This window comes from Mesoplodon densirostris, chromosome 10, assembly GCF_025265405.1.
Source record: "Mesoplodon densirostris isolate mMesDen1 chromosome 10, mMesDen1 primary haplotype, whole genome shotgun sequence".
Taxonomy (NCBI): Eukaryota; Metazoa; Chordata; class Mammalia; order Artiodactyla; family Ziphiidae; genus Mesoplodon; species Mesoplodon densirostris.
Window position 1 is genome coordinate 73,669,169 of NC_082670.1, and position 15,886 is coordinate 73,685,054.

Here is a 15,886-nt window from a genome sequence, read left to right on the forward strand (position 1 = left end):
GAGCGTGGTAGTCTCTGATCTAACCTAACCCCTCCTGCAGAAGGTGGTGTGCAAGGGTGGTTAGAGCACAGGTTCTGGGACAGGGACAGAAACGGTCAGGGCAGGAATCGACCCTAGTGAAGATTAGGGAATGAAAGCCAGACACTAGGCCTCCAGGGAGCAGGGCTTTATTTGAATTCCCTAGGACAGGGCTGGGGGAGGTAGTCACGGAGGGCCCGTGGTCAAGGACACACCCAAGTTCACATCCTGGGGACCCTAGCCCCCTGCCCCTAACCCCGGGGCCCGGCTGGAGTTGGAAGGTGGCACAGGCAGCTCTGGGAGAAGGTCGGTGTCTACTCCACCCCCTTCATGAATTCCAGGAACTCTGTGAGAGAGGGGCAGGCATAGGTCAGAGGTCGGGGCTGGGCAGGGCATGGGCAGTGGGGATTCAGCACACCCCTACTCACCGTCATAGTCAATGCGGCCATCGTTGTTCTTGTCACCATCCTTCATGAGCTCCTCAATGTCGTCCTCTGTGATGGTCTCACCCGTAGCCTGAAGCATGATCTTCAGCTCCTCCAGGTCGATGTAGCCATCAGAGTTTCTGCCAGTTGGGTGAGGGGGGCCTCAGAGCCCATGGTAGGGGCAGGGGGAGGGGAAGAGGCAGCCCTGCTCAAGACCTCGGGAAGTAAGGAAGGGCCACTGGGAGATGGGACATCCCATCCCACATTGCACAGAACGGGAGACTGAGGCCTCGAGGTCACAAGACTGTCCCCGTCTGCCCAGCTCCGCCAGGGTCAGGGTCAGAGGTCAAGGGTCACACACTCACTTGTCAAACATGCGGAAGAGGTCAGAAAGCTCCTCCTCAGACTTTCCTTTGCTGTCATCCTTCATGCACCGAACCATCATGACCAAGAACTCATCAAAGTCCACTGTGCCACTGCCTGGGGGGGGTGGGCAGCACAGCCGTTGGAGAGCAACGGTCAGAATGGCTGACACTGTCCTTGACACTAGACCCCACTGTTCTCACTGCATCCTCATAGCAACACTGTGAGACGAGTGTGGTCATTGTGCCCATTTTATAGATGATATGGCCAAGGCTCAGAGAGGCTAAACAGCTCCTTTAAGGGCACAGAGTAATAAGTGGCAGAGCCAGGATGCAGGTCCCCAGAGATTTGGGGGCACTATGGGTCTGGGGCCGGGACAGGGGGGCAAAGGGGCTCACCATCCTCATCCACCTCATCAATCATGTCCTGCAGCTCCTCAGGTGTGGGGTTCTGCCCCAGCATCCTCATCACTTTGCCCAGCTCCTTGGTGCTGATGCAGCCATCCTCAGCACCCAGCACGAAGATGTCAAAGGCTGCCTTGAACTCTGCGTCCAATAGGAGAGGAAGGGAAACAGAGCAGCCAGGGCTCAGCAGCCAAGAACCTGGAAGGCCAGACCCCTAGGGCTACCTGCTAACCTGCCCACTTCCCTCTGAGACCTCTGAGGTCACAGGGAGAGGGACCCCAGCCTCTGGCCTCCAGCCTGGGATCCTCATGCTCCCCCAGCCCGGCTCTGCTGTTCCCCCACATGCGTGTTGGGGTACTCACCATTTTTCTGCTCTTCTGTCAGCTGCTCTACCTAGAGAGGAAAAGAGGTCTCAGGACCAGGCTCAGGCCTTAACTGCTGTCGAGGAAACCAACCCATTCCACAGGTGGGAAGACTGAAGCCCGGAAGAGGCAGGCCATTCCCAGGTCACAGAGCAGAGGCCTCAGTTCTCCCTCCTAGGCCCCAGAATCCTGAGGTGACCCAGCTGGCCTCACTGAGACTGGGCTCAGGGCCAGGGTGACAGGTGGGCACCCCCTCCAGGAGTAAGGTGACCCTGAGTAACAATAGTCAGTGACCACTCAACGCCCTTTCGCCCCCACCCCCCACCGAAACCCAAGCTGGGTGGCCTGAGAGACAGCTGTCCCTCAGGTTGGGACAATAAAACCAGTGCAGGGGTGGGCAAAGCCACCCACTGTAACCTGACCGGAGCGGCCACTGGGCTATTTTTAACAGGGGACAAAGTTAAACCTGGTGATTGTTCTGGGGACTCTGGCATGCAGGGGTGGGGCAGTGTTATCTGGCCCCCTGGCCTGCTGGTGCCTCAGGAGCCAAAATTAGTCCCTGGCCCTGCCAGGCCTTGTATGGGCACAGGGTGGAGGGATGGTGTCCCCCCACCCCCGAGCTCCACGGACTCCTGCAGGATAGGCAGGGGCACCCCCATAGCCAGCCATAGCCCTTCCCTGCCCAGGAATGGGGCCACATTTCCCAGGGCTGAGGGAGGGGTTCCCTTGTGGACAGCTGTCTGTGTCAGATGTCCTTGTCTCTGTGCTGGGGGTAGGTCAGCAACACGCCCCCTCCCGAGATAGGATAGCATCTGAAGCCCCTCAGCGGCCCCAGCAGGGACTTGGGGTGACCACCCGCTAGCCCTTACCCCTGGCTAAGCCACTGAGCCCTGAGCCTGCCAGGCCGGATGGGGGCTGGGGCCGCAGTGCCCTGCTCCTTCTTCCCATTCACTCCTTGCCTGCTTCACACTTCAAAGCCCCTTCTCCAGCTCAGGACTCTGGCTCTGTAGCCCCCTTCTCACAACCCGTCCCACCCTCCACAGCATCTTCAGCCAGTCAAGAGACTGGAGGGGGTGGGGGATTGGGAGTGTGTGAGAAGCAGAATGTGAGGGACAGAGATGGGGGGCAGGGAAACAGCGACAGAGCCTCAGAGGAAGAGCCTGGGAGGAACAAAGAGACAGAAAGAGACTGGGAAAGCGACCAGAGACACCAACGCAGAGAGATGTGGCCCGGAGACAATGACACAGACTATAGATGTTTGGAGACAGGTCTAGACGTGATGCGAAAGCTTCGACATCCTGTTCCACCACCCTGCACAGCTCCCGCAGACCCTAAACTCACCCCTTCCACACCCGGAAACACCAGACCCACCGTCCCCTTGAAGGCCTGGGCTGAAAGTATGTGGGTCCTCTCCTGGGTCCCCACCACCTCCTGGGGGTGACCTTGCACCCCATCCCGAGCTGAATGAGCCCCCAGTGGGCCAACCCACCCCAGCCCTGCCCAGACCCATCCCTCACCGCAGCCTTGTAGATGTCATCCATACTGGCGGCTCACAGGGCAGGCTGCTGGGGTTGCCAGCAGCCCTGGGCTTAAATAGCCCTGCCCCATCTCATTCCCCGCCCAGCCCACCCCTGCCTGCAGTATCCTCCACTCCCTCCCCCCGGCTCTGGTGATCTCACACTGGCCTGAGTCCTGTGTCCTCTGCCCAGGGCAAGGAGCCGATGAAGGGCTACAAGGACCAGGTCTCTTTTCCTCTGTCCCCCATTCCCCCAGGGGACTCTCTGGAAAGGTTTTAATGAGTGAAAACGTGAGCCCAGGACAGGACAGGAGCTGCAATGTAGTGGGCCTCAGGTCAGGCCCCTATACACATTAGCTCAACTCCTATCCAACCAGGGAGGTGGGTGAGGCTCCTGGGGGGTTGGCGACTTGCTCAAGGTCTGTCTGACTTGGTAGCTCCTGCCTTAAGTTAAACCTCTCTGGAGTAGGGGCAGCAGTATGCAAGAAGAGGCTGGGAGTGTAGGACCGTTCCAAGAGAAGCCTCGAATGCCAAGCTCAGAGTATGGTGCTGTGGAACTGGTGGAGAAGGAAGGCACTGACTTACCTCAGAAGAGTGTGGTCTGGAGCCCTTCTGCCAAGGGTGCCAGAGGAGCCATGCCCAAGACCTCTCATCTCCCCAGGGAGAAAAGTACTAGCTCTAGGCTTGACTGCACTCAATCAGTCATTCAACAAATACTGATACACTAACAGATGCTCCATCTGTGTAAGACTCTCCCCCTCCCGTTCCATTACCACCTCTCTTTTCTAGACCTGGGTCTTCCCCTGAGTTAGGGCTGCTTCTCTGTGCTTCCTCTTTCCAGTACTGTAGTTCCTGGGTCCAGGACCAGGCTGTTGCCCCCTCATTTTGAGCTCTGGTAGGACACCATCTGGGGGTCTTGTGCCAGATGGCCAGCACATATCCCTTCCTTCCACCTAACCCTTCACCTCCTTCACACAGAGCCTACACCAGTTCCCTGCCCTGCCTGACAGGCATTGCATGGATTAACCCACTCAATTCTCTAGAAACCCATGTGACAGAGATCTCCGAGTCTCGGAGAGGTTAAGAAATAGCCCAGAGTTCTTCTGTCCTGCTCGGGCTCCAGGCACAGATCCGATTTTCCTTCTCTCTCAACCCTCTCGTGGTCTCCAGGGAATGAGCCCAAGAGCCAGGTGAGATGTGGTTACTGTTTCTTATCTGGAGAGGGAAACTGAGGCCAGGCGTGGCAGTGACTTGCTTCGGGTAGCCTGGAAGGTGCGGGGCCATCGCACCTCCCTTCCTGGGCACCTAGCGGCAGTGCCCAGAGCAGTCCCCGCATAGGCCCTCAGTTTCTCCCACGCTGCAAAGAGCGCGGCAGGCGGTGCCACGCAGGTAGCGGTTACGCAAGAGGACAGTCCCCGGCGTCCTGCGCACGCGCGCCGCTGGCAGCTGCTGTCAATTACGCGCGAAGCGGGGAGTGGGGCGGGGGCGCGAGAAGGCGGCGGGGCCAAGATGGCTGCACGGCGCGCGGCGGGGGCGGGGGGCGGCGGGGGCCTGGGGGCGGTGGGACGCTGACCCCGCCCCCTGCTGCTGCCAGTCTGCGCCGGGCGGCGGCGGCGACCGAAGCCGGAACATGGCGGCGGCGGCGCGCAGCTTTGGTCCCGAGCGGGAGGCCGAGCCGGCCAAGGAGGCGCGCGTCGTGGGCTCTGAGCTCGTGGACACGTATACGGTGTGCTGGGGGCTCGGGCGCCCGAACTGGGGGTGGCGGCTGGAACCCGGAGTCTGAGTCGGGGGTGTTGGGGAGGGCGTCTGAGCCCCGCAACTGGGGAGCTGGGGGCAGGCGGGCTGCGATTTTGAGGAGGGGGCCTGGGATGGCGGAATCTGGGGAAGGGGCCTGGGCCGCGCAGCTCCGGAAAGAGGGTCTTGGGGTGGGGCCCAGGGAGGGGGCTTGGGAAGGGTACACGTTTAGAAAAGGAGGCTAGGGTTGAGGAGAATCAGGGGATAAAGGGGGTCTGCGGAAGAGGGGAGTCAGGTTGAGGCGGAGGCCCCTCTAGATCCTCTAGGCTTGGAGGGGCGCCGGCCTGGGAGGACGTGACAGGGTGTCCTGGAGGAGGGGGATTAAGGAGTGGGGGCTTTGATGGATGGAATCAGGGGAAAGGGTCAGGGCGCTGCAGGCTGTGAAGAAGGAGAGGGGGCGGGGCCTTGATTTGGGGGGGCCTAGGGGTTGCAGTTGAGATTTGCTCAAAAAGTGAATGAGGGATCTGGGGCCTTCGCGCTGAGGCAGAGACAAGAATGGGGGAGGGGTGGGGCGCAGACACCGGGAACTGAGGGGGGGTGGCTCAGGCCTGAAAAGCAGAGACCCAGGAACCTTAGGGCTCTTCGTGGCTTTAGAGTGTGCGGGAGAGTTGGGGCAGCGTACCGCCCACGCCCGCTTCAAGGCTGTGGGGGAGATGGACAGAAAAGGGGGGCAGTTGCGGACTGTGAAGGAGTTGGAGGCCCACCGGGGTCTGGATGGGGTTGGGCACCAGGCCTGTGGGCCTCGGAGGCTGCCTAGCAGGGACTGGCCCCAAGGTGCGGGCATCCTGAGCACCTCCCAGCCTCCTGTCCTTTGTTCTCGGAGGGTGGGGGGGGTGGGGGCTTTGGCCCTGCCTTCACCCCACCCCCTTGGCCCTCATCCTAACCCTCCTCCTGAGGGTCATTTTTCTGGCTCTTTCTCTTTTCCTGGGCGGGAAGAGGGGGAGGGAAGCTGCCCGGCTGTGGAGAGGGGCTGGGGGCGGATCTTGGAGCAACAGGCCGGCCCTGGAGAAATGGCTGCTCCTCCTGGGAGGCTTCAGCAGAGTTGATTATTTTCTCCTCCCCCTTCCCTGCGTCCTGCAGAGAGGGGCGGGACCTTAGGACCAGGGGGCCTCATCCAGGTGAGGGTTGAGGTCTCTGAGCTGTTGGGTGGTTGGCCGTCACGCGTGCACTGCATGCAGCTGGAGGGTTAGCTCCAAAAAGCCTCCTCATTGCACAGGGCTGAGTCCCTCCTCTGAATGGGTGTCAGGGGAGGTGGTGATCCAGGCGGACTGGACGGTACTGTTTCGTGTCCTTTTGTCCGGGTATGCTGATTTGAGTATTATCAACACACCTACCTTTGGTTGAACGCTTGCTACATGTCAGGCCCTTTACAAGGCATTTTGCGTGCATTACCTTTGATTCTTAAACCTAGCAGATTTTAAGCTGGAGGAACTGAGGCTCAGACAACTTAAGGCTCCCAGTCACTTATATAAGTGACATAAATAACCCATAGCCAGGAAATGGCAGAACCAGATTTTGAACACAGGTCTTCCTTGACTCTACGGCCTGTTCCGTTCTGATAGGGCTTAATTGTCCATCACTGCTTCCCCCTGCCCCCCCCCCCCCATCAGCTTCTTAGTGCCTTGACTCCTGGCTCAGCAGCAGAAATCACAGCCCTGAAGCAGCTGAAAGCATTGGAAAAGGACTTGATTCTAGGATACAGTCAGGGCACCTGGGAAAGAATTAGAGCAGAAAAGCTGGTCCTGCCAAACCTGACCCTGTTTTGCCTCTCTTAGAAGGAATGGCCTTCCTTTCCTGCAGCTCAGGTTGGATTGGGCTTTGACTTACATGAGGCTGGAGTTAAAAAACTAAAGAGATGGCTTGATATGATAGCCACCTTTTCTGTTTCTCACTGTTGGACAGAGCTCAGACTTATCCCATGTGCCTGCCAGGTCCAGTGCTAGGGCCATGGAGGAGAGAGGGCCTTGCTGCTCATAAGGGTCAGGTGCAGAAGCTGGTGGGCAAGAGCAGCTTAACTTTGGCTTGGGGGTTGGGAGGGGGTCTGGGTGTGCCACAGCTATCGTTAAGGGTAGGATGGCACTTTCCTTACTGCTGGCTGGGCAAGGGCTATCGGTTTTTCCTTTTAGGTTTACATCATCCAGGTTACTGATGGCAGCCATGAGTGGACAGTCAAGCACCGCTACAGCGATTTCCATGACCTACATGAAAAGGTAACCCTTGAGAGCTGGGGTCCTGTGTCTCAGGGCTTGGGGGCTTTTAGGCCAAGCTCCCATTGTGCCTGTTTTAGGGCAAAACAGGCTCTGTGCCAGTTACATTAATAAACTGGTTTATTAATGTAACTGGCAAAAAAACTGGTGGATTCTGGGAGTTCAACCCTTGCATAAGATAGTGTGCAAGGAGCATATCTGAACTTTAGTTTTAAGATTGTCAGTTGTAGCTTGGATGTGAGATGCTGGGACAGTTTCCCGCGGAGGGAACAGGCTTGAACTTGTTCCATCTGACTATACCTATTCCAGAACCTATGCTTTAATATCTGACTGTGATTCCATTTCTTCCTTTGCGTTTGGAGAGAGCTGCCTTTCTCTGGGTCATTTGCAGCACATGTATTTTGTTCTGGTTTGGAGAAGATAGTGGTTTTAGGGGCCTTGAGGTATTATTTTCCTAAATGTCTCCAAAGCCTCCAGATGGAACTCCTCATCTGGAATTGTATTGGTATTTCTAGTGCTAATTAAACTTGAGGCCAAATCCCAGGTGCAGCAGTTTGATCATTAATTCTGGTACTACTGCCAGGAGGGGCTGTGGAAGTCATAATAAGCACCTGCCCTCAGGCTGGTTGCCTTGGCCTTGCACATTTACAGAACCTCTTGGTCTGTGGTTGACATTATGTTTGCTTACAGCTCGTCACAGAGAGGAAGATCGATAAAAGTTTGCTTCCGCCCAAAAAGATAATTGGGAAAAACTCCAGGAGCTTGGTGGAAAAGAGGGAGAAGGATCTGGAGGTCTACCTGCAGACACTCCTGGCCACCTTCCCTGACGTGGCCCCCAGAGTGCTGGCCCACTTCTTGCATTTTCACTTCTACGTAAGTTTCTCTTGGGTTTTCTCCTTTGCCTACAAACCCACAGCCACCAGAACTCCAGGCAGCAAACCCTTGTAAACCTCAGCTTTGAGGAGAGGTGGGCTGGAGCTGGAGCCTGAGGTTAGAAGATGGAGGAGCACCCTGGTGGGGTTGGGGTACGGATAGAAGCGTGTTCATCAACGGATTTGCCTTAAATTAGACTATTGGCTGTGGAGCGGTTTTCCTCCACCACAGGGTGTTCTGTTTAGCATAAATGGCCTTTGGGTTTTTGAGCTACGTTCCATCCAAATGGATGGGGTTAGATCAGAAACAGCTGACACTCGGCATCGACTGTTGAGTTGTTGGTTCCCAGCTCAAAACTAATTAAGGGATCAGTCTGTGTTGGCAGAATATTGCCATCTTAGGGCATCGTCAGGGTCCAGGGTGCCGAGTGAGAGTAGATGGCTTCCTCCAGTGGGACTGTATGTCTCAGAGCAGCTCTGTACCCCCTTCTGGATGGAGGAACAACTGTCATGGGCTGCTGGTGACAGGATGAGTTGTCAAAATTCAAGGAGGGAAGTTTGGTGCAGTATGAAAACAAAATGTTAAAAAGCCAGCAATTTCATTTCTGAGAATTTATTCTAAGGGAAAAAACTGGGCGACTGAGAAAAGGATATGGGTACAAAGGTAGTCATTCCAGGATTATAAGGAGATATTGAAGACGGTCAGAAGCCCAACAGAAGGCTACTTAAAAAAAAAAAATTAAAGGATACAACCATGTAATTGGATATTATGCTGCTAGAAAAATGACAGTGTAGCTGTGGATTTGTAGGCAAACAAATATATTACTGTATGAAAAGAGGCCAGAAAACAGTATTAGGGTATGGTCCCATTTTCATTAAAAAAAAAAAAAAAAGCTTGTATGAATATATTTGTCTAGGAAAATTCTAGAAGGTTATATATCAAAATACTAAGAGTCTTTGGGTGATAGATATTTGGATAATTTACATTTAATTGTTTTCTCTCTGTGTTATGAAGATAGGGGGAAAAAACTCCCTTTTCCTTTTCAGGCTTGCCTTTTAGGAAGGGACCTGGGGGTTGTGGTCTTAAAGGCCCAAACTTATTTAAACAATAACTGTCTTGAGCTATTTTCAGAGTAAGACAGCTGAACCTTTCTTGGAGTGTTAGATAGAGCTTGGGAATTTGGTGATAGCACTAGCAATGGGCCTCTCGGCTTGGAGGGGCCATGTGGAAAAAAGGGTGGCATTTATAGATGGGAGATATATATGTATATATATCTTTGGATTTTGTTTGGCATATACCAGTAATGTATGTGGTTAGCAGTAGTTTCCTGTTGTAGCCTTTTTTTTTTTTTTTTTTGCATTTTCTTTCCTTATGTGAAAAGAAATGTCCATTCCTTATGCGAGTCTTTCACATTAACTTAACTGGTTAGTATTTTAAGAAATGCTGTAATTTAAGAAAGCTTTGTTTGGCTATTTAGGTTTAAAACTTAATAAGCCACCTTTGAAAGTATAATTCATTGCTTAAGACCTGGGCCTTTGAGGAGGTCTCCTGGATACCTCTGACCATGGAAAGGCCTGGACTGCTCTTTTGAGATAGGTTTGCCTGAGATAGGCCTGGGACCTGCCCTACATCTGTGGTTCTGGTTTGAGGCATGCTCTACTGCTTGGAGCAGTTCGAACATACTTGAAATAACTGTTATCAAAAGGGCCACTTGGTTATATAAACCCAAGGTTTTAAAAAGTGATTGACCCATCATTAAACTGAATCAAGGTTCCTCAGCTGTGGCACTGTTGACATTTTGGGCTGGACGATTGTTGTGGCAGCTCCCCTGTGCACTGTTGAGCAGCATCTCTGGCCTCGGCCCACTAGATGCCAGTAGCGTCCCCTCCCCCCACCCACCAAGTTGTAACAACCAAAAATGTCTCCACTGGTTGCCAAATACTGCCTGAGGGGCAAATTGCACCTGATTGAGAATCACTGGATTAGATCTTCAAAGGACTTTGAACAAACAGGGTCCAAAAGATTTGTCAGCCTTTTTTACAGGCTGGAAGCCCTTAGGGAGTGTTTCTGATCATCTTGGCCCCATCAGTGTCCTCTCTGAAATTGTTCCCAATGGGCTCCACCTCTTGTGGGGCTGACAGTGGACAGGGTGGACCCAGGGAACCCTGTTTGGCTGAGGTGGGGATTTAAAAATTTGAGATATAATTCACATACCATAAAATTCACTCTTTTAAAGTGTTCAAGTCCCTGGTTCTTAGTATATTAGCAAAGTTGTGCATCTATCACTACTATCTAATTGCAGAACATTGATCACCCCAAAAAGAAACCATGTACCCATCAGCAATCACTAATGTACTTTCGTAATGTATGGATTTGCATATTCTGGACGTTTCATATAAATGGAATCATGCAATATGTGACTTTGTGACTGGCTTCTTTCACTTAGCATAGTGTTCTCAAGGTCCATTCATATTGTAGCATAAATCAGTACATCAGTCCTTTTATGGCTGAGTAATATTCTGTTGCTTGGAGACACCACATTTTGTCCATTTATCAGTTAATGGACATTTAGCTGGTTTCCACTTTTTAGCTTTTGTGAATCAGGCTGCTATGAACATTCATATATGCTTTTGTATAGACCTATATTTTTATTTTTCTTGGGTATATACTAGGAGTAGAATTGTTGGGTTATATGGTAACTGTTTAACTGTTTGAGGAACTGCCAAATTTTCTTCCATAGGGGCTGCACCATTTTACATTTCCACCAGCAATGTGTAGGTTCTTATGTCCCCACACCCCTGCCAACACTTGTTACTGTCCACTTTTTTGGTAGCCATCCTCATGGGTGTAAAGTGGTATCTCATGGTGGTTTTGATTTGCATTTGGCTAATAACTAATAATATTGAGCTTCTTTTCATATGCTTTTTGGTTATTTGCATATCTCCTTTGGAGAAATGTATTTAAATTCTTTGCACTTAAAAAAATCAGGTTATTTTTGTTGTTGAGTTGTAGGAATTCTTTTTTTTTTTTTTTTTTTTTTTTTTTTGCGGTACGCAGGCCTCTCACTGTGTGGCCTCTCCCGTTGCGGAGCACAGGCTCCGGACGCGCAGGCTCAGTGGCCATGGCTCACGGGCCTAGCCGCTCTGCGGCATGTGGGATCTTCCCGGACCGGGGTACGAACCTGTGTCCCCTGCATCGGCAGGTGGACTCTCAACCACTGCGCCACCAGGGAAGCCCGAGTTGTAGGAATTCTTTACATATTCTGGATGGATATTAGACCCTTATCAGAAATATGATATGCAAATATTTCCTCTCATTGTGTGATTTGTCTTCATTTTCCTGATAGTATTCTTTGAAACACAAAAGTCTTAGATTTTGATGAAGTTTATCCATTTTTCCCCTCTGGTCGCTTGTGTTTTTGGAATCATTCCAAAGAAACCATTGCCTAATCCAAGGTCACAAAGAGTTACAACTGTGTTTTTCTTCTAAGAGTTTTATCGTTTTAGCTCTTGTATTTAGGTCTTTTAACCATTTTGAGTGAATTTTTGTACATGCTGTGAGGTTGGGGTGTGGTGTGAGGTTGGTATTGTGAATTTTAATGTCAAGGAAGGAAAGCACCACTTCTCTGCCCAGCCAACTGAGATGGGGTGTCCAGAGGCCAGTGTAGCCCTGTGTTGCAGTGAGAGGGCACACCTCAGCCCTGGCCTACTGCTGGGCTCTCTCCCTCCAGATAACTCTGCCCTAGTGTTCCTGCACGCTCAGGGACGGACCTCATCCCAGAGCCCCTAGAGCAGAGGGCTTCAGATTCAGTAAAGTGGAATCCCACAGAGAATTTCAGCACACACCGCTTTGGGGCAGGATGTCTGACAGGCAGGCAGAGTTGAGTTTGTCTCCCAGCCCTGCTGCTTCCTGACAGTTTATTCCAAGGCAGTCATTTTAACCCCTGTGTCCCAGTTCCTCTTGTGAGCTGGAGAGTGATGATCCCAGGCTCTTGAGGATTGCAGGAGACCATGAGGTGAAGGTGAATGACCGAGAAGAGTGATGGGCCCGTGGCAGGGGCTCACCGGGTCCCAGCCAGTGCCAGCTCTCCTAGTTAGGAAAGGCACTCACTTCTTGTCAACGGTGGTATTTATATCATTTTCTTACTTTAAAACCAGTTGGCTAGAACAAAGCCACTTTTTGAAATTTGAAATCAGGAGATAGGGTAGAACTGTTACCATCTTAAAGGCAGCCTTTGGTGATTTGTTTTAGTTACAAAATACAGAGGCTGTAAGTGATAACAGATATCTTTGCAACTTAGTTACAGTCTTGGAACTCTCCTCAGCCAAAGCTTAGGCTTGAATCTATCCATCAGGAATTTTTACGCACCTAATATGCCTGACTTTTGCTAGCGTGCCTCACAGGTGTGAAATAAATTATAAAAGGACTCCCAGCCCTTAGTGTGTGTGTGTAAACCACACAGTGATGTGTAACTGAGTCCCCTGTTAATGTCCCACTGACACGCACTCTGTGCTCCAGCCTGTGTCAGGTAGGAGTGTCGGGCTGGACTGGGGTTATTCATTGAGTAGGGTCTGCGCTTCGGGGGGCAGTGGGTCGCGGGGTTCCGCATGCACAGACATGCTCAGTCAGAGCGGTAGTCGCCGAGCAGCAGCCTAATAGTCCATGGTGCGTTTGTGTGCAGCTCACACCGTTGCCCAAGGCTGCAAACCAGCACGTGACCTGGCAGGTGGCTGATTAATTGGTCTGTAACACGTTTGGAGGTGGGTATTATAGTTTTTAAACATAGCTAATTTTTTTTAATTGAAAAAAAATTTGAAGTATAAAGAATGTCCTTTTTTTTTTTAAATGCATTTCAGTTCAGACATTTGTGGGACCCTGAAACACTTCAAGTCCCTTCAGCAGGATTGGGTGGGGTGTGGGTGGGGTTACCTGTTCCCACAGGTGACCTCTGAGCAGAATCTACAGGAGCTTAGACTGGGGCCCACTGTCCCCCCCCGCATTTCCTCCTGGCAAGGGGCTGCTCGCCTTTGCACACAAGGCCACAGTTCAGCCAGAGCACCCTGAGGAGGCAGAGGACATGCTTCTCTGAAGAGACCTGTGCTCTAGATTTGTGGGCTGAGGCATTTCTTTGTTCCTCTTTGATTAAGGGTCTCCCAAGGTGAAGAAGATTGGCCTGGGAAACTAAGTAGATAGTGTTGCCACAGGGCACACTTCCTGTGGCCCAAGAGCAGGGAAAGAAATTGTTACATAGTCTGCTTTTTAGATTGTTCAGAAGTGGAAACATTCTCTTTGCTTAGCATGAGCCCTTGGCTCTCACTGTCGTACTCTTTGCTTAGCATGAGCCCTTGGCTCTCACTGTCTCTCGGCTTTCTGTGTCTTCTGGAAATCCCAGCCCTATCTCCTTAGCAGGGCTGGTGTTGACGGCAGCTGCCCGGAGAAGTGTAACTTTGAGGGTGAGGGTTGTTGGGCACTAAGGGTGGACAGGGAACCCTTTTCCCATGGGAGACCTTCTAGGAGCCCAGTGTCAATAAGGGGCTGGAGAGGCTGGGCAGCTGCTCTTGGGGATTGGAGGTGGGTGCGGATCAGGCCTCTGGGAGCCGCTCAGGAATCTGTATCTTTTTTTTTTTTTTTTGCGGTACACAGGCCTCTCACTGTTGTGGCCTTTCCCGTTGCGGAGCACAGGCTCCGGGCACTCAGGCTCAGTGGCCATGGCTCACGGGCCCAGCCGTTCCCGCGGCATGTGGGATCTTCCCGGACCAGGGCACGAACCCATGTCCCCTGCATCAGCAGGCGGACTCTCAACCACTGCGCCACCAGGGAGGCCCAGGAATCTGTATCTTTTAAGGCTGTCCAGGCGTTCTGACTACAGGCAGGATGGGGAGGTGCTGATCTGAAGACAGGGCTTGGTTCTCAAAGGTAGAAGTAGAGAAATGAGCCTTTGGGTTGTTCGTAGGTCTTACTGATCTTCGGTTCTTCACAGCAGCCAAGGAAAAGGTAACTGAGTTGTTGAGAGAGAGTGAAGTTGAACTTCGGAGTGAACTGATGCCCTCTCCTCTCACTGGCTGGAGCCTCTCCTGCTCAGAGCCTGCTCTGCCCCTCTGGTGGCCATTTTACATTTGACCCTGTGTCTTGCCAGACTCTGAGCCCCTTAACGCTGGAGCTGTGTTTGCTCATTTTTCTCGCTTTGGCTTTTTGTTTATGTGTGAGAATAAGGGGAAGTTATTCTCATATTATATATAAATTAAATTTCAAGCAGATGAAATAAACACATTTTATTTTTAACAAATACCTTAAAATACTAAAAGGAGAAATTAGGGGAATGTTTTATAATCTTGAGGTGGGGGGAGATGTTCCAGAAATGACAAAGGAAAAGAAGCACAGGTTTAAAAACATTAACTTGACAAACCTCTCTCTGTCAGGAGAAACAGGGTGAGTATAGGTAAAAGGCATACACAGACAGGAAGAAGATATTTGCAGCACATAAACAACATGTAAAGTATCCCCTATGTATAAAAGGAAAGGAAGAGACGAGCAACCAAGAGAAAAACAGGAAAAGGACACTGTGTCTCCTGCAACCTGGTACCTTTTGAGTCCGGTAAACACGTAAACACGTGAATTGCTTGTCCTGGTGGCAGAGGTGTTCCTGTGAGTTACAAAGGCGATCGTGCAGCCTCCATCTGGACCTGTTTATGAAAGTCCGTTTGGCTGCCATCTGTCAATTAGTTACAGTTCTTACTTGCAGGATGTGGGGCTGCGGGCCCCAGGGCCCTGCCAACCCCACGGCTACACCATTGAAATGCTGAGGCAATTGGTTGTGAACAGAGAGGATTCAAGACCAAGTGCTTGGGAGTGGGGCTTTGCTAGTTTCTAGCCATGTAAAATTGAGAACTACAGCACCTGTCCATCTCAGTTTGCTTACCTTATTTTGAAACAGGATTCAAAATAAGGGCCTCCTGGCCTAGGGCATTGGGAGGACTGAGGAAACGGCTGGGTGGGGAGTGCTCAGGCCATCGTCCGGTGTGAATTAGGACCCCAGCATGTTAGCTGTTTACTATGACTGAAGGCTTGTCCTTGTCGTGCCTCCTTTATCCCATCACTCTAAAAGGAAATCCTTTCATGCCTCTTTCTCATGACCCTGGGCTGAGTGGTGCTGTTGCAGGGCTTGAAGGGATGGGCACAGGAAGAGAGCTGGCACTTGCTCTTTCCTAAGATACCTGTGGGACATGAATGTCAGTAGAAATGGTCCCTCTCAGGTAGGGTTAGCTCTGGGAGGCCCTTTTTCCCAGCAGGGTGATGGGAGCCTCTCTTCGAAAAGAAACAGGACTTTCTCTCTACCATGCGTCTCCTAAGAATCTCCCAGGGCCAGTCTGGGGAGCTGCTGGCTTCCCAGGCAGCTCTTGACATGGCCAAGCTTTGCAGCCTCCCAGGCCTGGTGTTCTCAGCCAGTGCCTGAGTGGCCTTGGGGTTGCAGTGTTAGTCTATTTGGTTCTCCTTTGGAGGAGACATTTCAAATGTCCCTTTAGCTGGAAATATTGTTTACCTTTCTGAGCTCCTTGATTCATTTTAGTTTATTCTCTCCATTTTGTTTTACCTTCTGGAGAGCTGTCATTGCAACAGCAGAGGGGGTCAATAGCAGGGAATGTGCAAGTCCCAGTGACTGGGAGCAGGTGGATTTCCTGACTGTGGGTTTTGTTTTCTCTGCAGGAGATTAATGGCATCACTGCAGCACTGGCCGAGGAGCTCTTTGAAAAAGGTATATGACCAGGGGTCCTTGAAATACTGGGTGCAACTTGCCCAGCCCTGTTAGGCAGCCGGGGCCCTGGGTGGCACAGAACTCCATCAGTTGCTCTGTGCCAAGTGAGTCCTAACCAGGGCCCACCTCCCTGGGGTTGCCCAAATCCCTGGACCTTGTCCTCAGCCAGGC

The 15,886-nt window shown here is 51.9% G+C and overlaps 2 protein-coding genes across 5 annotated transcripts in view; one reads left to right on the forward strand and one right to left on the reverse strand.

Moving 5' to 3' along the window:
• Positions 1-158: 158 nt before the first annotated feature.
• On the reverse strand, positions 159-3,171 carry TNNC1 (troponin C1, slow skeletal and cardiac type). The gene is made up of 6 exons (XM_060110212.1): positions 3,090-3,171; positions 1,573-1,603; positions 1,205-1,351; positions 809-923; positions 447-583; positions 159-364 (listed from the first exon to the last, which is right to left on the reverse strand). The coding sequence occupies exons 1-6, from the start codon at positions 3,111-3,113 to the stop codon at positions 333-335; spliced, it is 486 nt and encodes a 161-aa protein (XP_059966195.1). The 5' UTR covers positions 3,114-3,171; the 3' UTR covers positions 159-332.
• Positions 3,172-4,628: 1,457 nt separating this feature from the next.
• NISCH (nischarin) overlaps positions 4,629-15,886 on the forward strand; it is a 45,038-nt gene continuing 33,780 nt past the window's right edge. For all 4 annotated transcript variants that reach the window (XM_060109416.1, XM_060109414.1, XM_060109415.1 and 1 more), the window contains exons 1-4: positions 4,629-4,814; positions 7,009-7,092; positions 7,780-7,962; positions 15,667-15,715. In XM_060109416.1, coding sequence (XP_059965399.1) covers positions 4,719-4,814; positions 7,009-7,092; positions 7,780-7,962; positions 15,667-15,715 — 412 coding nt within the window. In that variant the 5' untranslated portion in view covers positions 4,629-4,718. The remainder of the gene's footprint in view (positions 4,815-7,008; positions 7,093-7,779; positions 7,963-15,666; positions 15,716-15,886) is intronic.